This window comes from Mustela putorius, unplaced genomic scaffold, assembly GCF_011764305.1.
Source record: "Mustela putorius furo isolate JIRA1106 unplaced genomic scaffold, ASM1176430v1.1 tig00000487_pilon_pilon_pilon, whole genome shotgun sequence".
NCBI classification, from domain to species: Eukaryota; Metazoa; Chordata; class Mammalia; order Carnivora; family Mustelidae; genus Mustela; species Mustela putorius.
Window position 1 is genome coordinate 8,651,261 of NW_025421399.1, and position 26,541 is coordinate 8,677,801.

General features: G+C 36.8%; 1 protein-coding gene across 7 annotated transcripts in view; it reads left to right on the top strand.

Moving 5' to 3' along the window:
- Positions 1-26,541, top strand: part of CEP112 (centrosomal protein 112) — a 408,382-nt gene that overhangs the window by 3,614 nt on the left and 378,227 nt on the right. For 5 of the 7 annotated variants that reach the window (XM_013054507.2, XM_013054504.2, XM_045080931.1 and 2 more), the window contains exons 2-4: positions 1,990-2,103; positions 5,451-5,641; positions 10,117-10,289. In XM_013054507.2, the coding sequence (XP_012909961.1) occupies positions 1,998-2,103; positions 5,451-5,641; positions 10,117-10,289 (470 nt within the window). In that variant the 5' untranslated portion in view covers positions 1,990-1,997. Of the gene's footprint in view, positions 1-1,989; positions 2,104-5,450; positions 5,642-10,116; positions 10,290-26,541 lie in introns of those variants that run through there. The other 2 variants (XM_045080932.1, XM_013054506.2) reach the window with 2 other exon arrangements.

Genomic DNA, 26,541 nt, shown 5'->3' on the forward strand with positions numbered 1-26,541 from the left:
AGCTGCTTTGTGGAGGAGGAACTAGGGAAAGACACGTGGCGGGCTCGGTAAGGTGGGAAGCTGTCTGACTGCAGGCAGCGCCATCTTTCTCCCCAGCCCCTTCCTGAGGGAATGAAGGCGGGCGGCGCGGGAGCGCGGTCTTGCTGAGGAAAGTGTGCGGATTTCTAACTTAAGGAATTTCTTCAAAACCTATTGACTTTTGGGATTCACCTTCTTATAGGTAGTGTTTTTCTTGCCAATTTGGAAGAAATGCGAGGACTAATGTTAAGGTTTTTTTGAGGGGAATTAAAAATTTTGAATGTATAGTTAAAAATCACTTTTTTGGTATACAGTTCACTGAACTACTACACATGCATAGAATAGGGTCTTATAACCTCCTGTGCAGACAGTAAACAGAACAATTTCCAACACCCCAGCTCCTTCCCTTGTGCCACTTCTTTGTATTCAGCCTGTCCCCCAACTGCTAACCCCTGTGAACCGCTGATCTGTTCTCTATACTCCTACTGTTCGCCTTTTCTAGAATGTCATACAAATGGATAGCTTGAGTAGATAGCCCTTTGAGGATGGTTTCTTTCACTCCGCGCAATACATTTGGGGGTTATCCATGCCCTGTATGTTAGTAGTTGGTCGCTTTCAGCTGCTGGGCCCTCCCTCCGTTGGGCGGATGCACCGCAGTTTGTTTCCCGGCTGAGGGACATTTGCATTATTTCCTGTGTTTGGTGATGATCCAAGAGCAAAGCTGCTACAAGCCTTATATTCAGGTTTTTGTGTGATTATAGACGTTGTTTCACTTGAGTAAATACCCAAGAGTGGGATTTCTGGGTCATATATGGTAAGGGTGTGTTGGACTGTGTAAGAAACTGCTAAATTGTTTTCCAGTGTGGCTGTGCCATTTTGCATTCCTCCCAGAAATTCGTGAGAGTTCTTGTTCCGTGTTCTCACCAGCATTTGGTATCGTTTGTTTGGTATTTTTTATTTTAGCTGTCCTAATAGGTAGAGTGAGATCTCATTGTGATTTTAATTTGCATTTCCCTAATGGTTAATGACACGGAGCGTCTTTTCATGTGTTTAGTTGTCATTTACACATTTTCTTTGGCAAAGAGACTCTTTTTTTTTTTTCCTACTTATTTTTGTTGTTTTTTTCCCCTTATGATTGAGTTTTGAGAGTTCTTTGTATGTTTTTCATATAAATCCCTTATGAGATATATGATTTACAAATATTTTTTCCCAGTCTGTGGCTTACCTTTTCAATCCCTTAATGGAGTACTTTGCAGAGCAGTTTTTTATTTTGGTAAAGGTCAGTGTGATAATTTTTCTTTTATAGGGAGTGCTTTTGGTCATCATATCTGAGATATTTTGTCTAATCCAAGGTCATGAAGATTTTCTCCTCTATGTTTTCTTCTAAGAGTATTATAGTTTTACATTTTACACTTTAGGGCCTTAATTTCTTTTAATTTTTGTATGCAGTGTAAGGTCTAGGCCAAGATTTATTTATTCACTTTGTATATGGATGTCCAATTGTTAAGGCGTTTAAAACCTCTGTTATAAAACCTGTTATTTCTCCAAAAATTGCACTTTTGTCAAATACTAGCTGTCCATACCTGCATTGGTCAATTTCTGAAATCTAGTCGGCCCTGTGAGCCTGTGTGTCTTATGCTCTCACCAGTACTACATGGTCATGATTCCTTAGCTTGATAGCACATCTTAAGATCAGATAATTGAGTTCTCCAACTGTGGGTTTTTTTTTTCCCCCAGAATTGTTTTTGATATTCTAGCTCTTTTACATTTTTACATAAATTTTAGAACCAGCTTGTGCACATTTACAAAGAATACTGCTGGAATTTTGATTAGGACTGCAACATATCTATAGGTCAATCTGGGGATATTTAACACTATTTAACACTAATGAGTTTTTCTTGATCTCTTTCATTAGAGTTGTGTAGTTCTCAGCAGACAGATCTTAATATTTTAATTTTAAATCTTTTATAGACTGAATTATGGAAATTGGAAGTGAAGAAGAAAAATGGGAGAAGCTGGATGCAGAATTTGATCACTTTGTGGTAGATATGAAGCCCTTTGTTCTAAAATTACCCCATAGGTCAGGTAAGATTATGATTGCAAACCAGATTTTAAGATTAATTTTTCTTTATATTATCTTTTCAAACCAGTGAATTATCACAATGAAGAGAACGCTTAATTTCTTTTTTTTTGGTGAAAGATTTATTTATTAGAGAGTGAGTGTGTGCATGTGAGCAAGGGGAAGGGGAGAGGGAGAGAGAGAATCTAAAGCAGACTCCTTGCTGAGCGCAGAGCCCGATCTGGAGCTCGATCTCACTATCCTGAGATCACGATCTGAGTTGAAACCAAGAGCTGGATGTTCAACTGACTGAGCCACCTAGGCGCCCCCAAAAGCTAAATTTCTTTAATCACAGTTTCATGTTAAGCTGATGCAGAATTGTGTGCTTTGAGCTATTCAAGGGTATATAGAAATTTAGTGATAATATCCTAGTAAACTGTGGGAAGATCTAGTAAACTAGATCTGTAAACTGTGGAAAGAGTGTGATATCACTCTCAGACATCATGAGTTTAAAGCCCGTGGATCTCTAACGTTAGCTACAGCTGTTTCTTCCTGCATCTTTTTCCTCCCTGAAGTGCTTCCTCTTTCAGGAGCCTACTACTATCCATCTGTTCTCCGACAGTTTTATTTATCAAAGCAGAAAAAAGAGTCTATTGATCTTGTATGCTTATTGGTTGACTGAATGAAATCAATTGTGAATGAGTTTTTGTTACTATCTTGTCTGTGCTTCCTGGCCTGTTTAATAATGGGATGAGAGTCTTTGTATCAAGTCAAAGACTTTCAGATGACTTAGGCATCAGAGAACAATTGGAGAGAGTTTGGGGAGCCAGGATGATTCTTGAAGCCATTGTAGGCTGTAAAGGTTAATGGCATTTGTTAGTGGGGAATAGCGCCAAGATACTCTGGCTTCTACCCATGTTTTGTCCAAGTTCCCTGTTTCCCTGAGGTGTATAAGTCAAGTCCATGTTCAAAATGAGGAAGCAGCTTCATATTAGATATTTGTTCCAGGGGTCTGCACTGGGAGAAGGGAATGTAGTGTATGAGTTATACATTCTGTGGTCACCTTCTATTCTGGGGCTATGGCCTTACTTAGGATAGCTTGGCATGGTCTTCCTTCTAAGCTTCTTTCTCTACTCTCTTCTTTTGCCTCATCAGACTGCATCTTTTTCCTCCCTGAAGTGCTTCCTCTTTCAGGAGCCTACTACTATCCATCTGTTCTCTTCATTCTCCCTTTGCTAGTCTTTAAGATACATATTTCATGTCCTGTGGCTCAGTCATGATCATTTGTATTGTTTGTACATTATTTGATTAATTGTATTTCTATTTCATGATATCTATACTGTGTTCTTTTCTGATATTTCCTACCTTTTTTTGGGTCTTTTTTATTCTATTCTTTTGTATTTCTATTTCTATTCTTTTCTATTTCATGATATCTATACTGTGTACTGTGTTCTTTTCTGATATTTACTACCTTTTTTTTTTGTCTTAGATCTGCTGATTTGGACAAATTTGTATTAAGTCTCTCATATTTCATTTAAAAAAATTTTTTTAAAGATTTTACTTATTTATTTGACAGACATATCACAAGTAGGCAGAGAGGCAGGCAGAGAGAGAGAGAGGAGGAAGCAGGCTCCCCGCTCAGCAGAGAGCCCGATGAGGGACTCAATCCCAGGACCCTGGGATCATGACCTGAGCCGAAGGCAGAGGCTTAACCCACTGAGCCACCCAGGCGCCCCTTCATTTTCTTTTAAAAATGGATGTTAGGTTCGGGCACCTGGGTGACTCAGTGGGTTAAAGCCTCTGCCTTCGGCTCAGGTCATGATCCCAGGGTCCTGGGATTGAGCCCCTCATCGGGCTCTCTGCTGAGCGGGGAGCCTGCTTCCTTCTCTCTCTCTCTCTGCCTGCCTCTCTGCCTACTTGTGATGTGTCTGTCAAATAAATAAGTAAAATCTTTAAAAAAAAAAGGATGTTAGGTCGTAAGGTTGGATTAATTGTAATCTTTGGTTCATGACTCATTGTCAGTATTGGTATATCCTGCCCTTTAATTAATTAATTCATAATGAATGTTCTAGAACTCACATCCCAATCAAGAGCTGGAATAATGATGAAAACGTATATCTTCTTATAGCTAAATGCTACTTAACAATAATGGCTTTCCCCAGTACTTTAAGTAGAGTAAAGAATTCTTTTCATGGACTAAATTGTACTAAATTTTGGCCATTAGGTTATTATTTAGATTTCAGTTTGCAACAAGGTATATAGAAAGTACATAATTTGAAAAAAGTGTTTTCTTAAGTTTATCAGTTTCACTTTTTTCCCCCCCTCAAAATACACCAAGTATTTCATGAAGTTTGCTTTGTGATTATATAATTTTCAAAGCTAAAAATACAAAAGTTCTTTAAAGGTTAGCCCTCATACCTGTAAGTGATAAATCTGGTATAAGCAAAGTGGTAAATCCGGCCTGAGTGATTTTTGTAGGTAAAACAGTAAATGAATATGACCTTTAGAAATAAGAGATTAAAACAGAGTTATGATTTATGTTAGATATATAATCCTTAAATTGAGTTAAACTGATAAAAGATTAATCTCAAAATAGTTTTCATGAGACAGGAAAATAATTCTGTGTAGTGGTCAGATAAGGTAGTCAATGGGTCATTTTATGTGGATTATATGTATATTTTTAAAGTAGTTTTTAAAGGGATAATTATTTTGCTAACTTACATGTTGATAGCCCTCAATTATTTTTAGAGAGGTTAAAAGAAAACCATGAATTAATCAACTACAAATCTGAAATTTATCAGCTTAGTAAATAAAACATTTGAGATTGAATTTTAGGGTAAGTTTAAAATGCTTAAGTAAGATTGCATTTCAGCTCTCCTTTGGTTTGTATAATTAGAATTACAGAAAGATTTTTCAGCCCAGCTAAAATTATCTTAGAGATGTATTTATAGCATAATTTTTCTCAGAAATTATTCAATAGCGATCAGAGATTTTATTTTTGAGAACATATTTCATTTGATCAGGCATTTGTCTTGCCTGATTACTATTTAACTAAAAAAGTTAACCTTTTCACGGGTTGGCAAACCATAGCCTCCCAGGGCCAAAACCAGCTTGCTGTCTTTTCTCTAAAGTTTTATTAGAAAATACTGCTGCCCATTTGATCACACGTAGCCTGGGGCTGCTTTCATGTTATGGTGGCAGAGTCAAGTAGTCATGTCAGGGACCGGCTGGCCAGCACAGCCAAAAATGACGGCCTGGCATTTTACAGATAACGTTTGCCGCCCCTGGTCTAGACCAAAAAAGATGTTTCATAGGCCTTTACTGTTTTATTTTCTGAAAAATCAAGTTTCTAATGGTTCTTATGTATTTCTAGAACGGCAGAGGTGTGCACTCTGGATCAAAAAACTGTGTGAGCCTTCAGGAACAGGTGCAGGAATAATGGGCAGGAAGAATCGGAACCTGTATGCCAAACTGCTACTGCACATGCTGAAGCGAGGAGTGCTCGAAGGCCCCTTTACACACCGACCTGAACCGGGGACACTGAAAACCTTACCTTCGTACATGGTAGGTGTCACTTACCAAGAGGTGTCTCAGCTTCATTTCTTTAAAAATGTGAACTCATCATCCCAGTTGGGAATGGTTATATTATTATGTTACAAGTCCTGGATAATATATAAGTTAAAACTGTTTTTTTCCTTCCTGATTCACTTTTTCCCCCTTTGAAGAGAAACCAGATATTGGCCTTATAATATGCCTTATTGGCATATTAATCTAGCCATCCCACAATATTCTCCTGAATTTCTGAAAAACAGAAAGTAAACTTCTTAATATTGAGCCTTCGTTTCCCCACTAGTTTTCACTGGACAACATTAACCATTATTTATGTATATCAGTGAATTTTAGTTTATTAATCTCACATACATCATTTAAAAATCATGAGAGGTTGGATTGAGTGACTTTCTACTCCAATAAAATGACGATAGTAAGTTGGAGTTTATACTTCATTTAATTTCACTATCAAAATCAGCTGTTACAGAAATAGTTATAATTATGTTTGATTGGTGAGTTGCCACTGTCTTGATCTTTGTAACCATGAAATATGCCTTGATTTGTGTGGTGGTTGAATACTTGAGAAACCTGACTTGAGTACTTGGTATTGATAGCTGTTATTAGGATATTTATCTATTTAAAAAAAATGACTTTGGTTAACTTAAACCAAAATGCAGTGAAGAGGCCTACTGCGCACTAGATGGTAATTTTGTTGATCAAGGAGAGATGCCAAAAGTTGTAATGCTGGTTCCAACTGTATGGTAAAGTAGAGCCGCGTATTTTCCTTCAGATCAGTGGGCTTGGGGGTAGTAGTAAAGTTTCTGGTTAATGCAGAGTTTCCTTCAGAAGTGTGTCAGAGGGACGCCTGGGTGGCTCAGTTGGTTAAGCAGCTGCCTTCAGCTCAGGTCATGATCCCAGCGTCCTGGGAATCGAGTCCCACATCGGGCTCCTTGCTCAGCAGGGAGCCTGCTTCTCCCTCTGCCTCTGTCTGCCATTCTGTCTGCCTGTGCTCGCTCTCTCTCCCCCTCTCTCTCTGAGAAATAAATAAAATCTTTAAAAAAAAAAAAAAAAAAGAAGTGTGTCAGGAAGCTCTGCTCACTTAAAAAGCAATTAGTGGGCCACTGCCATTCTTAAAGACTGAAGGTAGAACCTTGTCTGAAGCACCTTCAGATGTTGAGATATGGGTATGTTGCGTCATGTTTTTCCATTCATACTCATTTCACAGACTCATTGGAAATTTTGATTTCACATATAGTAACAATGAGAAGGCCCAGGGACCCATCTTGAATCTTCTAGTTAGTTTATGGCCAGAACTAAACTCCAGGTCTTCACCTCTATTGCTCCTCCTTTACCTTATCGAGGGATTCTTAATTTCTGTTTCTGATTTTTATGGATTGTGGTTTCTCTGTCCGCTGATTTTTTTGTGTGTGTGCAGAGTAATTAGTGGTGATCACAGAAAGAACTAGAGCACATGATTTAAAAAGAATTTTCGATTTATCTTTTTTTTTTTAAACTGGGATTTCTAGTATTCCATTTCATTTTCACTATCAGTTTATTAGCCATATCTCTCCTGTTTAGTAGTTGCCGTAGGGCTTACAAATTGCATCTTTAAGTTATGGTAGTTTACCTTCAAACATATTATACCAATTTATGAATTATGGAAGAAGCTTCTAAGATTTCCTCCTCCCATTCTTTGTGCTATAAGTTTTCATCTATTTCACTCCTCCATGTATTTTATTTTTAATTTTAATTCCAGTATAGTTAACACATAGCATTATATTTGTTTCTGATGTATAATATAGTGATTCAATATTCTGTACATCATTCAGTGCTCATTGTGATAAGTGTATTCTTTTTTTTTTCAGGTTTTCTTATTCCCAGTTTTATTTTTTTTTAATTTAATTTTATTTTTTCAGTGTTCCAAGATTCATTGTTTCTGCACCACACCCAGTGCTCCATGTAATACTTGCCCTCCGTAATACCAGCCACCAGGTTCACATATTCCTCCCCACCACTCCAAAACCCTCAGTTTGTTTCTCAGAGTCCACAGTCTCTTATGCTTCATCTCCCCCTCCGATTTCCCCCAATTCACTTTTCCTTTCCTTCTCCTAATGTCCTTCATGTTCCTTATGTTCCACAAGTAACTGAAACTATATGATAATTGACTCTGCTTGACTTATTTCACTCAGCATAATCTCCTCCAGTCCCGTCCATGTTGATACAAAAATTGGGTATTCATCATTTCTGATGGAGGCAGAATATTCCATTGTATATATGGACCATATCTTCTTTATCCATTCGTCCGTTGAAGGACATCTTGGCTCTTTTCACAGTTTGGTGACTGTGGCCATTGCTGCTATGAACATTGGGGTACAGATGGCCCTTCTTTTCACTACATCTGTATCTTTGGGGTAAATACCCAGTAGTGCAATTGCAGGGTCATAGGCTAACTCTATTTTTAATTTCTAAAGGAATCTCCACACTGTTCTCCAAAATGGCTGCACAAACTTACATTCCCACCAACAGTCTACGAGGGTTCCCCTTTCTCCAAATCCTTTCCAACACTTGTTGTTTACTGTCCTGTTAATTTTGGCCGTTCTAACTGGTATAAGGTATCTCAATGTGGTTTGATTTGAATCTCCCTGATGGCTAATGACAAACATTTTGTTGTGTCTGTTAGCCATATGTATGTTTTCTTTGGAGAAGTGCCTGTTCATGTCTTCTGCCCATTTTTTGACGTGAATATCTGTTTTTTGAGTGTTGAGTTTGAGGAGTTCTTTATAGATCTTGGATATCAGACTTTTGTCTGTAGTGTCATTTGCGAGTATCTTCTCCCATTCTCTGGGTTGTCTCTTTGTTTTGTTGACTGTTTCCTTTGCTGTGCAGAAGCTTTTTATCTTGATGAAGTACCAAAAGTTCATTTTTGCTTTTGTTTCCTTTTCCTTTGGAGACATGTCTTGAAAGAAGTTGCGGTGGCCGATGTCTAAGAGGTTACTGCCTATGTTCTCCTGTAGGATTTTTTTTTTTTTTTAAAGATTTTATTTATTTATTTGTCAGACAGAGATCCCAAGTAGGCAGAGAGGCAGGCAGAGAGAGAGAGGAGGAAGCAGGCTCCCTGCCGAGCAGAGAGCCCGATGTGGGGCTCGATCCCAGGACCCTGGGATCATGACCCAAGCCGAAGGCAGCGGCCCAACCACTGAGCCACCCAGGCGCCCCTCCTGTAGGATTTTGATAGATTTTTACCTCACGTTGAGGTCTTTTTTCCATTTTGAGTTTATCTTTGTGTGTGGGGTAAGAGAATAGTTGAGTTTCATTCTTCTATACATAGCTGTCTGGTTTTCCCAGCACCATTTATTAAAGAGACTTTCTTTTTTCCACTGGATATTTTTTCCTGCTTTGTCAAAGATTATTTGACCATAGAGTTGTGGGTCCATATTTGGACTCTCTGCTCTGTCCCACTGGTCTATGTGTCTGTTTTTGTGCTAGTACCATGCTGTCTTGGTGATCACAGCTTTGTAATAAAGCTTGAAATCAGGCAACATGATGCCTCCAGTTTTGTTTTTCCTTTTTGAATGTTTTCTTAGCAATTCCGGTCTTTTCCGGTTCCGTACAAATTTTAGGATTGTTTGTTCCAGCACTTTGAAAAGTGACGGAGGAATTTTGATCGGGATGGCATTGAAAGTATAGATTGCTCTGGGCAGTATAGACATTTTAACAATGTTTATACCTCTGATCAATGGGCATGGTATGCTTTTCCATCTCTTTGTGTCTTCTTCAATTTCTTTCATGAGTATTCTGTAGTTCCTTGAGTACAGATCCTTTACCTCTTTGGTTAGGTTCATTCCAAGATATTTTATGGTTCTTGGTGCTATAGTAAATGGAATTGATTCTCTAATTTCCCTTTCTGTATTTTCATTGTTAGTGTATAAGAAAGCAACTGATTTCTGTACATCAATTTTGTATCCTCCACATTACTGAGTTGCTGTAAGTGTTCTAGTAGTTTGGGGGTGTGATAAGTGTATTCTTAATTCCCTTCACCTATTTCCCCCTTCCCCTTAACCCACCTCCCCTTTGATAACCACCAGTTTGTTCTCTATTAAGTGTCTCTTGGTGGGTTTTTTTTTGTTTGTTTGTTTCCTTTTTTTTGGTTGTTCATTGGTTTCTTAAATTCCACATATGAGTGAAATCATATGGTCATTTATCTTTCTATAAAGCTGTAATTTTTTATAATATAAATAATTATCAGATTTATCTGTTATGTAATTTTTTTCATTTATCAGATTTCTTATACAGCAAAGCATAACTAAAATGTAAAATGGTATCCACTTTATGTTTTTTAATATTTCATAATTCATTATGCATTTTTAATGTAATTGAATTTAAGTTGAGTATTTGAAAGGCTCTTACCAGACTTGAAACTTGGTGGAAATCTTAAGTATTTCATTTTAGTACATTTTGAAAGAATAATTTTTCTAATTTTTAAACATCAGTCCATCTATTTTGATGAACCAAATTCAGCACGAGCAAAAGGTTCAAGCCCGGAAGGATTACCAGACTGGGTAATGGGTGAGCTGGGGACCAGTGAACACAAATCAAATGAATCGTGGAAGCTTTCATCTGGAGAAGATTACTCTTTGGGGCAGTCACCAACTGATGTACACAGGTATGCTATGAAAGTGGGATTTAAACATGATTCATTATTTAAACTGTCTTCAGATCTGGTTCATATGTTGCTTTTCCTTGCGGGTTTTTTTTTTTTTTTAATGGTAAGTAGTTGGCTTAGTTTATAATTTCATTATATTCGAGGGCTGTGAAGGGATGTCAGGTAGGAAAAATAACAGTTTTGCTGATTCTGTTCTAGTTTTAGCCACTTTTTGGGTGTTTGTTAAATATATATATATATATATATAACTTCTGAGTATGGGATGGATATATACATATATATCCTAATATTCACGGATATATATGTATATATCCATCCCATACTCAGAAGTTAGTGCCTGAGAACCTTTAAATAACTTACTTGTTTTCCTTTATGACAAACATGAATTAAGAACATTGTTAATGACTTTGCCAAGATGTAACATCCTGCGTATTCATCTTGAAACTTATGCTTGAATTTCTCTTCTTTTCCCCTCATTGCACAATATTTGTTTTGACTTAATAAAATAATGAATGTGAAGGTAAACCCCAGTCAACTGTGTTTTCTCACCAAAGCATGAAACTTAAGTATGATTTTTAGTGCAAATAAGAATAAACTTCTAAGGTTTTCAAATACACAAAAAGTTTATTATTGTTGTAGTATAACTTTTGGCCTTTAGGAGGGATAGATTTCCATTGGACTTTTATCAAATTTTGAATTTAACTTGGGCATTGTTTTCTGAAAAGTTAAAATTTTGGACAGTGGCAAATTGACATGGAGCATACTTGATGCTTTACGCCTCACCTTTCTCTTGCTAGAACTTGATGTGATTAACAGTATAATCTTTCTCTTTTTAGTGTCATTATTTTTTTTTTTTGGTTTATTCCTTAATCAGATAGAGAAATGTTATTAGTAATTTGAAATGTTTTCATGGTTGATGTAGTCTAGTTACAGGCTTTTGAGACCGCACATAATATGATGAAAAAGAGCAGACAGATGAACACAATCCAAGAAATCCAGTCTACGTGAAATTTTTTTTTATTAGAAAGGGGAAAAAAATGGAGAGGCAATAAGGAGACATTCAGAAGATTAAAGAGAAATGAACAGATGAGTTAATAACAGGTGGTGTTAGATACTTATTTTTTGCAGTCACAGGAGATTTAAAAATAGAAGAGGGGTTATTGTGGCATTTTTGTCAGCCTTGTAGTTGGTAAATGGAGGTATAAAAAGATAAGAAAAACAATTCTTTGTTTGGCTGCAAAATCCATTAGGTGTTTGCCAAAACATTTCTTGAGTGTCCAACTAAAAGCTACGTTCCTTTCTAAGTAGTAAGTATGGAGATGACGGTATAAAGGTGAACTAAAATAGTTTCCTATGTCTTGGAGCTGAGCAGAGGTTGGATACTGATGATCTTCCTGGACGGAATGAATCGTGGGGTGGAGAGATTTGTTTTGTTGGACTTGGAGAGTGTCTTTAAAGATTTTTTGAATGAGTCATTCAGAATTAATAATTGGGGAATTTCATATAAATACCTAGTTTTTTTGACTATTATAAAAACTGGAGACCCAGCTGTCTTTCGAGAAGACAGCCATAGGTTGGAGATAAGTAATTCTTGGTTATTCCCCTGATGCACCGTCACTGTTTGCTGCTCGTTTCTGACACTGAGTTTGACTATGAGCTCTTTTTCCCTTTTAACAAGGGTTGAGAGGTGAAAGAAGTACTTCTTTTCACATTTTTACATCCTGTCGCAAGTGGGAAGAAGAAAGGTGAATGAAGAAGGCTCATATGACTCAAAAATAGGAGAGAGACTGCATCTTTGTAGAAGTGAAGACTGTTCCTACATCTGGCAGTGTAATCACTCATTCGTTACCTGGATCCTACAGACATGGGATTGTTAGGGGTACTTTTAGATAAATAGGGAAGAGAGTTAGGTGCGTGGAGAATTTCCATAGGTGATTGTGGGGATTTTTGTGAAGATTGAGGTGTGTGTTGTAAAAGTAAGGTTGAGGGTAGGAATTTTTTTTTTTAAAAGATTTATTTATTTGATGAGAGAGAAAGAGAGTCATCACTAGTAGGCAGAGAGGGAGGGGGAAGCAGGCTCCCTGCTGAGCAGAGATTCCCGATGTGGGGCTCGACCCCAGGACCCTGAGATCATGACCCAAGCTGAAGGCAGAGGCTTAACCCACTGAGCCACCCAGGTGCCCTGAGGGTAGGAAATTTGAGAAATCAGGAGTCTAGGTGAATGGGCTTTTCTTCTCGGAACAGAGGGTAAAGTTTAAGAAAATATAGTGAGAATATTCTTCAAATATTATTCAGTGACTTTTCTGGAAAATGATACCATAGTAAAACCTCCACAATTTTAACATATAACTTCTTTTTCCTTGTTGCTCACCTGTAATAAAATGGCATGGAATGCAAGTTATTCAAATAATACATAATTGATGGGAAAAGCAGGCAGTCATTTGGTTCTCTTAAGTCCTTCAGACCTTACATTTCTAAAAAGTCTTATTTGACACCCCAGGTCTGTTTGAGGGACTCTGTTTCCCTGGTGCGCTCTTGACATTCAAGGGTTCTATATCTGTCCTCTGTGCTAGAGTGTAAATGTCAGGAGGCAGAGACTGTGCTTTTCCTATTTGCACTGTGTTTCCAGCATCTAGTGCTGGGCGGGAACCTCTTAGGAACTCTGTAAGCATTTGTGCTTGTTGAGTGCTTATGTGCGTGAGTGAATGGTTCTGGGCACCGCCACATACTTAATCTGTGCAAAAATCTTTTGAGACGGGTAGATTGTGACAGAGAGGATGGCCCACGAGGATTAAAATAAAACTTTTAGGACAAGTTGAGGAAAGGATAAATTTTAGAAGTTAAGAGAAGCAGTATAGGCTGTAGAGATGCCCTTCACACACCGTGAGGAATATAAAGATAGTGAGCCAGAAAAGGATACTGAAATATCTTTCTGGTCAAGTATCAGAATACCACGAAGGCTGGAGTCCAATGAGTGCCACAGAAGAAAACTTCTCAGAATATCTTTTCTTATGTTTTTCTCTTAATTTTATCTATTTTCAAATTTTAATTTGATTTAAAATTTTAATCCACATGTACATGAATTAACAGATATTTGTAATTTTATATACATGAAGGCATTTAAAAAATAAAACTGACTTTTACTTTAGCTAAGGGCAATAAAACTGATTTAAAAGCCAAATACATAATGTGTCAGATGAGATCAGAAGTGGTGGTAAGAGTCTACTGATGGTCTGTCTCCATTTTTCTAAAGTTGCTCCTTTACTAAGTGGTCATACTGTGCTAATGAAAAAGTTAGTATCTGCTAGTGTCGGCCTAATACAGCTAATCAGTTCTGTAAGAAATTGTTTTAAAAAGTTTAAGAGGCTTATAATATTTGACACATGTATGTTTTTATAGTGAATAATTTATTGTTACTTAGAACTGAAGTTTAATGCTGCCTCATAAATTTTACAACCACTTCAACTTGTCCTTTGAAAAACCTCTTTAATCTTAAAAGATTTTCCCCCTTAGTGTTTCTTTTTTGATCACTTTATAAAATCCTGCTTTACTTAGACCTTTTTGTCTGTGAAGTATTTCTAATGGCATTTTAGATTATGCTGTTTGTGTCCTAGCCTTTTCATATTATTAAAGATGCAGAGCCCTTCTGAAGCCTCTTTGTTAGGCCTCCCTATTCAGCGGAGGTGACACCTTTCCTTTACCTTTATTCTTCCTGTAGGATGTAGGCAGTAGCTGCGTTCTAAACATGTTAGAAGTAGTAGGAGGTTATATTCTGCCATGCTTATTCTCATGCCTCCACCTCCCCCCCAATACACATCATACCACGAGTAAACTTAGCATTTCACATCAGACAGCTTTGACATGTAGCTAGTTCCATCCTGGTTTTGTTCTTTGCTTTCCTTTTTCATTATTCTTAGTTTAGGCTTAGGTTATTATCTGTTTTCTTTTACAAAAACCACTTTTCACATCATTTTGCTATTTTATTAGGATCTGTTGCTGCATTTAAATGGCAGACATCTGCTTATTTTCTTGGCAATGAAATATTTTACTTACATTTGAGTTTGGAGCGTGACTTTACAAAATGTTACTGATAAGACCATAGACTTAGATCTCATCCCTGCACAGTTTGGTTGATTTCATTTAGTTCTGCCACCATGAGCTGTATCCATATATATTGTTTCCTGATCATCCTTCAGATACTTACCACTGTGATCTGGTAAAGACTTAATTATCTTTGTGGTAGACAGACTTTCAGGTGGCTCCATGGTCCTCCTCTGGGTTTACACAGTCTTGTGTAATCCCTACTCCTTGGGTATGGGTAGGACCTGCAACTTGCTTCTAACTAATAGAATATGGCAGTGGTGTTGGATGTCACTTCCATGATTATGCTGTGATATGTAAGACTCTGTCCTGCTAGCAGACTGGGTCTGGAGTCTTGCTGCCTTTGAAGAAGCAGGCTGCTGTGAGTTCTCTAGCTATTGGACACTGAATGCTGCTGGCAACCCTACGAGCGGGAAAAGTGGATCCCTCCCCAGGAGAGCCTCCAGATGAGAACCCAGCTCTGGGCAAACCATGATGGCGGCCTCATAGGGTCCTAAGCAGAGGGCCCCGCTCAGCTGTACCTACACTTTGGACCCACAGAAACTATGAGAACATATGTAAAACATATGTGTGTTGTTTAAAGCTCTTCAGTTTCTGATACTTTGTTATGCAGCACTAGATGCCTAATACAGTTTTTGTCCTCCGTTTAGGAAGTTATACAAACTGTATACAATACCTGCTTCTTGTAAAAACGTCAGTGTAGAAACACGTGGAGTAAAAAGTCAAAGCCCTACTCTCCAGATCCTCCTATTCCACTTGCCTCACGGGGTGAAATAGTCATCAGCAGTTTGGTGTGTATCATTCTCTGGTAGACACATAGCCACACAGAGGTAATTACAAAGTTAGGGGCTAGTATACACTCTCTGCACTGTTCTGAGACTTGCTCTTTTGCCACTTGCCCTTGTCTGATTCTGTCATGTAGTCCGTGTGTCTTTTTAATTGCAGATCATAATCCATAGTGTGGATAGACTGTAATTTAACCTGTCTCTGTTGCTTTTAAATCTCTATTGTTATAGAGAATGCTTTGGTTAACATTTTGGTACATATATGGCTCTGCAGCTGCCTGCATTTTGGACTGTTACTGTTGCCGAGAAAAGAAATCACTGTTTCAGTAGCTAGGTGCATTAACAAGTTTAATGGATAAACTTGGTGGGATAATTAGCAGGTGCAACATTTTGTGAGTTGGTAACAAAAATCTGTATGGGCTCGTATGGGGAAATATCTAAGATATATAAGTTTAAAAGAAGTATATGAAAGTATAGCGAGCTTCCATTTGTGTGTGTGTGTGTGTGTGTGTGTGTGTGTATGTGTGTATTTTAAAGAGAATATGTGGATACATATGTGCACACGTGTAAGGGATATTTCTGGGTGTCATGTTTGAAACAGTTTTACTTTTAGAGTATGGGACTAGTCTGGTGTGGAAAGTTGAAAACTTTTATTTTGTACATGTGTCTGTGTTATTTTTAATAGTCTACACACTTATTTTTTTGATAGATTCTGTTTAGTTGCCCTCCAGAATATCATCTTATTAAGATGTTTAGGCATGGACATCATTAACATTAACGATGTACACTTAACTATAAGAAACAGATATACAAGTTTAAACATAAGAATGAAATTTCCCCCCAAAATGAATACTTGTAGATTTCACTTATATTTCTAATTTGTGAAAACAGAAATCAAGTTGGACAAGTTGTACCATTTATGGAGCATCTACTGCATGCTGATACTATTCCAGACATCTTTTATGAGTTATCTGATTTCATCCTCCTCCAGTTCTTTGAGGTTGCCGTGATGGCCCTTTGTATTTATAGATGAGGTAACAGCTTCAGTAAGGTCGTGACACTTCTAGTCCCGGATCCAGTTTCGGAGACTAGGTCTTGATGACTAGGTCCAGACCTCACGTTCTTTCTAGTCGACCATGTAGACACGCGTACTTTCCGCAGCAAATAAGGAAATTCCGCTTTCATCTGTCTTTTCCCCACTTGAGCTGCATCAGCAGTCCTGGGCTACCGACGGTGCCTTTGTTCTCGGTCATTTCTAGGGTGAGCTGAAAGGAGGCAGTTAGCCTTTGTTCAGATCTCACTTCTGACTCTTGGCAACCATGTGTCCTCAGGCAAGTTACTTAATTTCCCTAAACCCTGGTTTCATCATTTGTGAAATGGAGATCTAGAGCCTCTGACAGGAGACCTGGGAAGGTGTTAGCTGTTCTGGCCACCAGCATTGCCGACATGATGATTGTTATTTTAATAGTTCCTGCAGGGCCTTGCTTCTTAGTTTATTTGACCATTCTTTGCTTTCTCTAATTATCCAATCTTCCTAAAGGATATTATCTTAAAATCAATTGGTCAGTTATTTTGAGTTACAAAAAATCATTGTGTTCTTGAGAAAAATAAATTAATGGGTATGCAGAAAGCTTCTCATTGTAAATATGAACCTGCACACTTTCAGAATAAGGAGTGGTAGGAGTAGTTGAAAAGAGGCTTCGAAGGAATCTTTATTTAGGTAAGTCAGCAAATCCCTTTCCCCTTCAGACAGAAGAAATACACTGTCTCTGGCCCCATGCCCTACTTTTTTCTTTCTTTTTTTTTTTTTTGCATTTGGCCATACCCTAAATTAGAGGCTGCTTAAGTAATAGTTAGACATAAGTTCATGTTGTCTCTGTATATTCTTTTTGTGCATTATCCCAAACACAGAATACAAAGATAATAGGTTGTATTCTTGTCTTATGATTCTGTGGAAAATGTTTTGAAGCTTCTTTTTAATGGCTTGTAATTATTTTTATGACTTTTCAGTGAAGTATGATGTGGTTTGGTAGCTTATCACTGAAGTGAAGTTAGGGTCTAGGATAGAAAAGATGAAAAAGAATGCTTTAATGCCACTTATTATTTTTACTTGAAAGTTTGCTTCAAAGTTATGTGTGAAGGGGCGTTAAGAAGAATCATCCTGCTTCCCCGTGGAAGAAAAACATGGATTCTGCTTATTTTAGAGGACTTTGTTCATGCAAAAGAAAGCATTGGTTTAGATTTCTTTAGATGCCATCTTATCGAGAGCTACCATCTAGATTACATAAAAATTCTAGGAATATGCAAACAGAATTATTATTTATTGTATATTACTTTTACCATATTAGGTTTAGGTTATCTTTATATGAATTAAAGTTTTATCTCTGAATTTATGTTGTATCCTCTAAATTATAAATTTGTTCGTATCTATAGAAAGGACTTGGAGAATAATTATCCTATTTTAAGTGATTATAGAGGACTATAATTTTTTTGCATCTAGCTTTAATGAGATCCTTCCATGGGTTATTCGATGCCAGATTTTAGTTTGGAGTGAGGAATCTAATTATAGCCCTGCCTTTATGGAAAATATGATTTGCTTTACAATGATCCTCTTTATGATGTGGTTTTCCAGGAATGCATTGCAGGAAAAAGCTGGGACTGTGTATGTCCTTTAAAAATGTCTCCCAGCAGAGCAACCATTTCATTTGCTTGTGTAGTTTACGAACATGGCCAGCAGATGGCGATCAAGTATAACAAAAATGTAGTAGTGATTGCGCATGTTGATCTATGTGAAAATAACATTTTTCACTTTAAAAAATAATGATGTAATTTTTTAGTCTGGATACTTAAAAAACTGTAAAAAATATTTTTACTTTGTTAAGCTCTATTTTTATATGTAAACGACCTTAACACTATAAATAGCCCCTATTCCTAGATCGTTGAATGAATATATGGGGGAGCCGATCAAAACCTTTCCTTCCTAGGGATGCTTTATATCCACTGGCATAAATAAATACGGTTGGGATTACACGTAGTAAAACATCCTTAAATGTTCACTAAGTACATTCATTATATTTACAAATAGCCCCGCTGTTTGGGCAAAGATACATTCTGCAGCAGCACCTTCCAGTAGAACTTACTGCGTAGAAATGGCCTATGGCTATGCTGTCCAACACAGGAGCCACTATTCACATATGACTGCTAAGCACTTGAAATGTGACTAGTGTGACTGAGGAGATGAATTTTACATGGTAATTAATTTAAATAGCCATCTGTGATTTAGTGGTTGCTCTATTGGGCTTGGAATGGTAGACCCGGGTCTTCGGCAGGGCCCTTGTGTTGTAAAACCTGAGCTACCAGTGGAGAGCTGCCATCTTGGTGGGGCTGTGGGATGCAGACAGGGACTAAGAGTTGGGTCTTGGTGCATATAAACCGCCTCTGCCCCAGAAGAGTCCTTTAGTCTGTGCTTCCTTGTAATTTCACAGGTATCTCTTCTTTGATGATAATCACCCATGATCAGCACCTGGTTGCATTTCTTTCTGTCAGTCTTGGGTTTCAGAGGAGCTCTTGCGAATAAATATTTTTGAAAGAAAGAAAAATTAATCATTTTTCTTAAATTAATTTTTTTCACCATTTTGTTTGGGTAGAACCCTTAGGATGGATTACATCTGATTAATTGGATATTTTTGATATAGTGGCCACTTAACCTTGAGCTCTAGAAATAAGTCTGCTACATAAATGAAGAATGAAAACTGTTTCTTAGGGTACTCCATAAAACCTAACATAATATTTCACTCTCATAAAACCATTTAACTACTCATTAATTTTCAACATTCGTGTACTAATTAAATATCATTCTTCGGTGTTCACCAAGGCTAGGAAGTGGCAACAGAATTGTAACTGAGATGGAATTGCATTGAAAATAATGGCCTTGTTTTTCTCTTAGACTTTTTTTTTTTTTTAAAGTGAGTCAGATTTTTTACAAACATAGTCACTTTCTAAAAAATTTTTTAAGGAGTAGGGCTTTGTAACAGCATCTTTTTATTTCACAGGCAAGTTTCTTTTTGTGAGATTATAATATTGAACAGTTTTGATTGTCCTTTTTTTTTTTTTAAAGATTTTATTTATTTATTTGACAGAAATCACAAGTAGATGGAGAGGCAGGCAGAGAGAGAGAGAGAGGGAAGCAGGCTCCCTGCCGAGCAGAGAGCCCGATGCGGGACTCGATCCCAGGACCCTGAGATCATGACCTGAGCCGAAGGCAGCGGCTTAACCCACTGAGCCACCCAGGCACCCCTGATTGTCCTTTTAATCAACAAAAAAAGATGACAGTAAGCTTATATTACTATAAATCTTAATTTTAAGGGAATAAAAATACTAAGTGTTGTGCTATTAAACCAGAGATCTATTATTAAATGTTTACTTAATTGTATGATTTTTAAGGACAGTTTTTATTTTTAATTTTTAAAATTACATGTGTTATTTTAAGGTAGGAAATGGGGAAAACATGAAGTCTTTAGTCTATGACTCTGGTCATTTTTTAGTTTTGTTAAGCATCTAATTTTTTTTTTTTTTCATTTAGTTTTTCTTTTTATTCCTAATAGAGTTCCCTTTGAAAAATTAAAATAAGTATGTTATGGGTCATTGAAAGTTATTTGTATTTTCTTTTTTTCAATGTTATTTGATAGTTTACTGCATTATTAATTGTTGTTATTTATTTTTATGTTTCATTCATATTTAGCAATACCCTTAGAAGACAGTTCTTCAGATGGTTGTGTAACATTATGACCCACTGCTCAGATTAATGCAAAGACATGAAATCTAGTTAGTTCTTGCTTTAATTTTCTGATCATTTATAATGCAGTAGTTGTGCCGAGTTGTACAACTCTGTGATATTTTACAACTTTGAAACAGCATACATGTAAAAAGTGTACAAGAATATACAGGTACACTTTAAAGAACAATTACAAAATAAACATCTCTATCCTTTTGGCACACCCAAGAAACATCATGTTATAGTACTCCAGGAGACCTTCGGGTGTCCTTCTCTGTTGGCTCCTCTTCCCGTCTCCTGAGAGGAGCATTGTCCTGTCTTTTATGTTAATCATTTCTTGGCATTTTATTTTTTTGAACGTTATATAAGTGGGACCAAACTTTTTATATTATTTTGAAGCTTCTTTTTCTCACCATATTTCTCAGATTCATCCATGTTAATAATGTAGCTGTAGTTCAGTCTTTGTGGCAAACTTCTAAAATCAACATGTAACATACAACAAGACACAAAATCTCATGTCTAAAGCTTGATGAAGTTTTACAAAATGAATACCTTTATAAACCACCTTTTAAATCAAGATAGAGAACATCATCGGCTCTCCAGAAACCTTTGTCTTTGTCTTGCTTCTTTGCAGTCATTTATCATCTCCACTCTGCCAAGTAACCACTATTCTGCATTATATCACTATAGATTAGTTTTAACTGTTACTGATTCATAAAGTATGTTCACTTTTTTCTAGCTTCATTGGCTCAACATTATTTTGGGAGATCGATTCATATTGTTGCATTTAGCAACGGATTTTTTTTTTTTTTAATTTTACTACTGTGTGAATATATCACATTTATATATCCATTCTACTGTTACTGGGCATTTGGGTTTTTCCAGGTTTTGGCTATTAGAAATAATTCTGCTGTGAACATTCTTTTACATGTCTTTTAGTGCACATATGTACGCTATGTTGACTTGGAAGTGTAATTACAGCAGATACTGCCAAAGAATTTTCCCATATGGTTATAGCAATTTATATTTCCGTAGTAGGACTTCGGAGTCTGTGGCTCTCCATCTTTCCCAGCACTTGGTTTGTCAGTTTCTTTTAGTTTTAGCAATTCTAGGATGGCGTTTTAACTTGCATTTTCTCTCATGACTAATGACATTGAGCACTTTTCTCCGTGCTTGTTGGCCATTTGGAAGTCCTCTCTTGTGAAGTTCCTATTTCTTTTTAATAAAAAATGGTTTGTCAGTCTTTTCTGTATTGGTTTGTCATAATTCTTTATATATTCTGCATACAAATTGTTTATTGATACATGTATGGCACATATCTTCTCCTTTCACTGTGTATTCTGTTGAATGTTACTAAGTTATAATGTAGTTTTATTTGTTATTTGTCTCTGATATCATTTGTGTTTGTTTGTGTGTGTCCTGTTTAAGATTACTTGCCTTATCTATCCCAGGATTATGGAGATACTTGTCTGTGTTAGCTTCTTAAAGCTTTCTAATTTTATCTTTCTCATTTAGGCATGTGCCACATCTGTAATTGATTTTTACATATGAAGTGAGGTAGGGCTCCCACCACACCCCTGCCCGCCACTGGCCCAGGATAGCAGATAGCCATTTGATATAGCACCTTAAAAAACAAAAAACAACCCCCCCTCCAAAATAAAACCCTATTCTTTTCCCTCTGCTGTAGTTGGCGTCATTATTGTAAACTAGGAAATCTGGCTTGTGTGGGTTTGTTTCTGGACTCTTATCTCCTACATTTGTCTGTTTGTCTATCCATGTGCTAGTCTATGCTGCTTTAATTACTGTAGCTTTGAAATAAATCTTGATTTTTAGTAGTATAGTATGTGCTTACCTTGGTTTTTTGCATTTTCATTTAAATTTTATAAATAGCTTGCCAGTTTATACACACACACACACACACACACCTCTGTTGAGATTGTGACTGTGTATGTATTGAGTTTGTAAGTCAATTTGGGAAGAATTAATATCTTTATAATAAGGAATTAAGCTCCAAGAATCAGGCAAGCAGTGATCTGCTTTTTGTCTCTATAGTTTTGTCTTTTCTAGAAATTTCATGAGTGGAATCATAAAGTATGTAGTCTTATGCATTTGGTTCTTTTACTTTGTGCATTATTATTGAAATTCATTTGCATGTATCCATAGTTTATCATGAATAATGCAGCTGTGGGCATTCATATTGTGAATTTTTCTTTGAACAGGTGTTTTTCATTTCTTTTGGGTGGATATCTAGCAGTGGGTTATGATAAGTGTATAGTTAACTTTTTAAGGGAAATATCAAACCATGTTCCAAAGTGGCAGTACCATTTTATATCCCCATTAACAATGTATGAATGTTTCAGTTTTTCACATCTTCAACTCTTGGTATTATGTAAGTGTTTTTGATTTTGATCATTTTAATGGGCATGGGTAGTATTGCATTGTGGTTTTAATTTGCATTCCCCTAATAACTGTGTTGAGCATTTTTTCATGAGCTTAATGGTCATTGGTATATCTTTGGAGAAATGTCTGTTCTAATAGTTACTTTCTCCCCACACACCCAACTAACAATAATCATTATAGACATTTCTAAAAAGGAGAATAATGGGAGGCACAAAGCAGTCATTGGTCCATAGCAATTTTGAAATCTAGTTAGGCAAACATTAAAAATTCCTTAGTTAAGGGTCCAGACCTTGGAATAATATTCCATGTCTCTTGGCTCTTCCCACTGGGTTCTTGATTCCATCTTGTGAGTTCTTCCTTTTTCATGGAAGAGAGCACATATTTGCAGCTGAGTAGTTTTCTCAACCTGCTTCCTTCCAGAAGAATTTTGGGGGTCCACTGACCCCTTCTAATTTTGTATTCTATCTTTTCAGTCCAGGGAAGCAGTGATTTTGCTGATATGATTATCTCAAAAACTTTGTAGACCTCCTAAACATCTCATTCATGTTCATTCCATTAGACAAAATCTACCTATATTAATCTCATTGAGAGTCCCTTTCTATGTTGGGTTCCCTGGGAGAAGATTGAGGGCAATGACCTTAACCTTTCTGGAGACTTCATTGTTTGATTGAGAGAATCTGTATGGAATAGGCTTAATCTTTTTAAAGGTCTCTATGTGTCTGTATAGTACTCTGATGTACCACCTTTAATCTTTTTGATCTTATAAAAAGGTTTTTCATTTCTACTGTATTTCAAGGCAGTGCCCAAACTTCACTTGGATGCCATTTCTTACTTTAGCATCTTTTGCCAGCTGGAGACTGAAAATTTTTAAAACCATGAAGCCCTTGTTCTTTTTTCTTTTAATTTGTTACTCTCCTCTTGCATTTTATTGTAGGCACCAAGAAATACTTTGTTTGGAAATCTCATTCACTGTATCACTTATCTAATTTATTAACAACATTTTCTATTTTACATGTTACTGAAGGTGATAGTGGGCTTTCTGCTGCTGTATAAAAAGGATCCCTCTCCCTCTGGTTTTTATTAACGTCTCTCTCATTTAATCTTGAGCTCTTACTGTCAGTGTCCTCAAATTCCAGATTTCTGCCTACAGCTTCTTCAAGTCAATTTTGTCTTTCTCTGGCATACTATTCAGAGTCCTTCCAGACGCCCACCACTATCTGGTTCACTTGACATTTCCAAGTTTTTAGGCACTATCTCACTTCCAAGTACCAAAATCCATATTAGTTGTTGTCTATTGCTGCATAACAAATTACTCCAAGTCTTAGCAGCTTAAAAACAATAAACATTTATTATCTTGTGGACATGACTTAGCTGAGATTTGTGGCTCAGGTTCTCTTATAAAGCTGTAGTCCAAGTATTTGTGGGGTATTTGTCTGAGGGTCTCAGTCTTACGGCTTTCATTCAGAGGCTTCCTTGTGTTTCTTGTTGTTTAGACTTCTCCAATGGACAGCATGCAGCGTGGTCGCTGGCTTGCATTAGAGATGATAAGCAAGAGTCTTTTTGTAAACTAATCTTGGAAGCGATATCCTACCACTTGTGTTAGATTCAGGTTATTAGAAGTAAATTACTAGATTCATTGTACAGTTTAGGAAAAGGGCTTATACAAGGGCACGAATACCAGAAGATGGGGATCATAGGGAGTCATATTAGATGTTGTATAACATATACCTAGAACAAGTATTAAAAAATAGAATAGAAAGACCTATAACCAGGAAGAAATATAACTAGAGGGATTAAAATGGAATATAGTAAAGTAGTCAACACAAAAGAAGATAGGGAAGGAAGAACAGGGGAACAAAGAGCAGATGGGACAAATAGAAAACAAATAGCAAAATGGCAGACTAAATAGAACCATACCAATAGTTAAATTAAATGTAAATAGTTTCAATAGTCCAAGCCAAAGGCAGTGATTGATATATTGGATTAAAAAAGCAAGAACAAACTGTGTATTATCTATAAGAGACATACTTTAAAATACAAAGACAAGTAAATTGAAAGAGATGTAGAATGTAAAGAGATGTAAAATGAAAACAAGCATAAGGAAGTTGGAATGGCTATATTAAATGTCAGTTAACTAGGCAGTAAGCTAAGGAGAACTATTAGAGACAAACATAATTTTCTAATGACAGAAGGGTCAGTTCATAAGCATGACATAACAATTATAAATGTGCGTGTAGCAAATAGTAAAGCTTCGAAAACATGAAGCAAAACATAACTGCTAAAGGGAGAAATAAATCCACAAATGTTGCAGATTTTAACATCTTTTCTGATGTAGCAGAAAAACCAATAATGATAGAGGACTTGAAAAAATGCACTGACCCACCTCAGTGTTCTTGACATCTATAAAATACCCCACCCACTAAGTACGGATTATATATCTGGTAAGTGCACACGGAATGTTCATCCAGGTAGGTCATCTCTGGGTCATAAGAAAAATTTCAGTTGGTCTCAGAAGATGAAGGACATGGAGTATATATTCTGTCCTTATTTGAACTTAATGAGAAATGAGTAATAAAAGTATTGCACATCCAGAAAAGCCCTCAAACATTTATAAATTTAAAAAACCTACTTTTAAAAAAAGATTTAATTTTAAATGATTTCCACACCCAATGTGGGGCTCGAACTCATAACCCTGAGATCAAGAGTTGCTTGCCCCACTGACTGAGTCAGCCAGGTGTCCTCAAAAAAATCACCTCTATGCAACCCATTGTTTAAGAAAGAAATCACAAGAGGGGCACCTGGGTTGCTCAGTGGGTTAAAGCCTCTGCCTTCGGCTCAGGTCATGATCCCAGGGTCCTGGGATAGAGCCCCGCATCAGGCTCTCTGCTCAGCAGGGAGCCTGCTTCCTCCTCTCTCTGTCTTGCTCTCGGCCTGCCTCTCCCCCTACTTGTAATCTCTGTCTGTCAAATAAATAAATAAAATCTTTAAAAAAGAACAAAAAGAAAGAAGAGATTCTCACAAGAGAATTTAGAAAATATTTTCAAACAAAAATTAAGGAAAATGGAAAATTTATGAGGTATAGCTGAGGCAATGCTTAGAGGGAAATTTAGAGTTTTTAATGCTTGTAACAGTAAAGAGATATCAGGGTTCCTGGGTGGCTCAGTCGTTAATTGTCCGACTCTTGATTTCAGCTCAGGTCATGATTTCAGGGTCCTGGGATTGAGCCCAGTGTCAAGCTCGATGCTCAGTATGGAGTTTGCTTAAGATTCTTTCTCTCCCTCTGCCGCACCTCCCAGTTTGTGCACACACTCTCGCTTTCTCTTTCTAAAATTAAAAAAAAAAAAAAATCTTTAAAAAGAAAAGAAGAGATATGTAAAATCAGTGATCACAGCTACCCCCTTTGGAAGCTGGAAAAATAAGGTGAGTGGACCCAATGTAAACACAGTGAAGGCAAAAAATAGATGAGTGGAAATCAATGCAACAGAAAGCAGTAGAGAAACATTAATGAAACAAACAAGCATTGATTTTTTTTTTTTTTAAGATTTTATTTGTCAGAGAGAGAGAGAGCGCGCGCACGCACACAAGCAGGGGCAGCATTAGGCAGGAGGAGAAGCAGGCTCCCTGCTGAGCAAGGAGCCTAAGGCGTGTCTTGATCCCAGGACTCTGGGATCATGACCTGAGCGGAAGGCATACACTTAACGCCACCCAGGCGTCCTGCATTGATTTTTTTTTTTTTGAAAAGCTAAATAAAATTGATAAATTCTGGTCAGACTGATCAAATAAGAAATATAGGGATAAATATAAAATCCTGTAGAATTTTAATTTTGGCTTATAATTCCATTTTTTGTTTTTAATAGGAGTATAAAGAAATGTGCATAAAATAATCATAAATATGTGTTAATGAGTACATGGTATAAGTAACAAAAAGCTGTGGGGAGAGACCTGGAGCTGTAAAGGAGTAGAGGTTTTGTATCCAATTGAAGTTTAAAATGTATTGTTGTAACTATAGGATGTGTGTGTGTGTGTGTGTGTGTGTGAGAGAGAGAGATCTTCCTGGTAACCACAGAGAAAATATACACAAAAAGCTATGAGAAGGGAATCAAAACATGTCACTACAAAAAGTCAACTAAATAGAAAGGGCAGGCAGTAAAGAAGGAAATGAGAGGCAAAGAAGTTATAAGAATACAGAAGA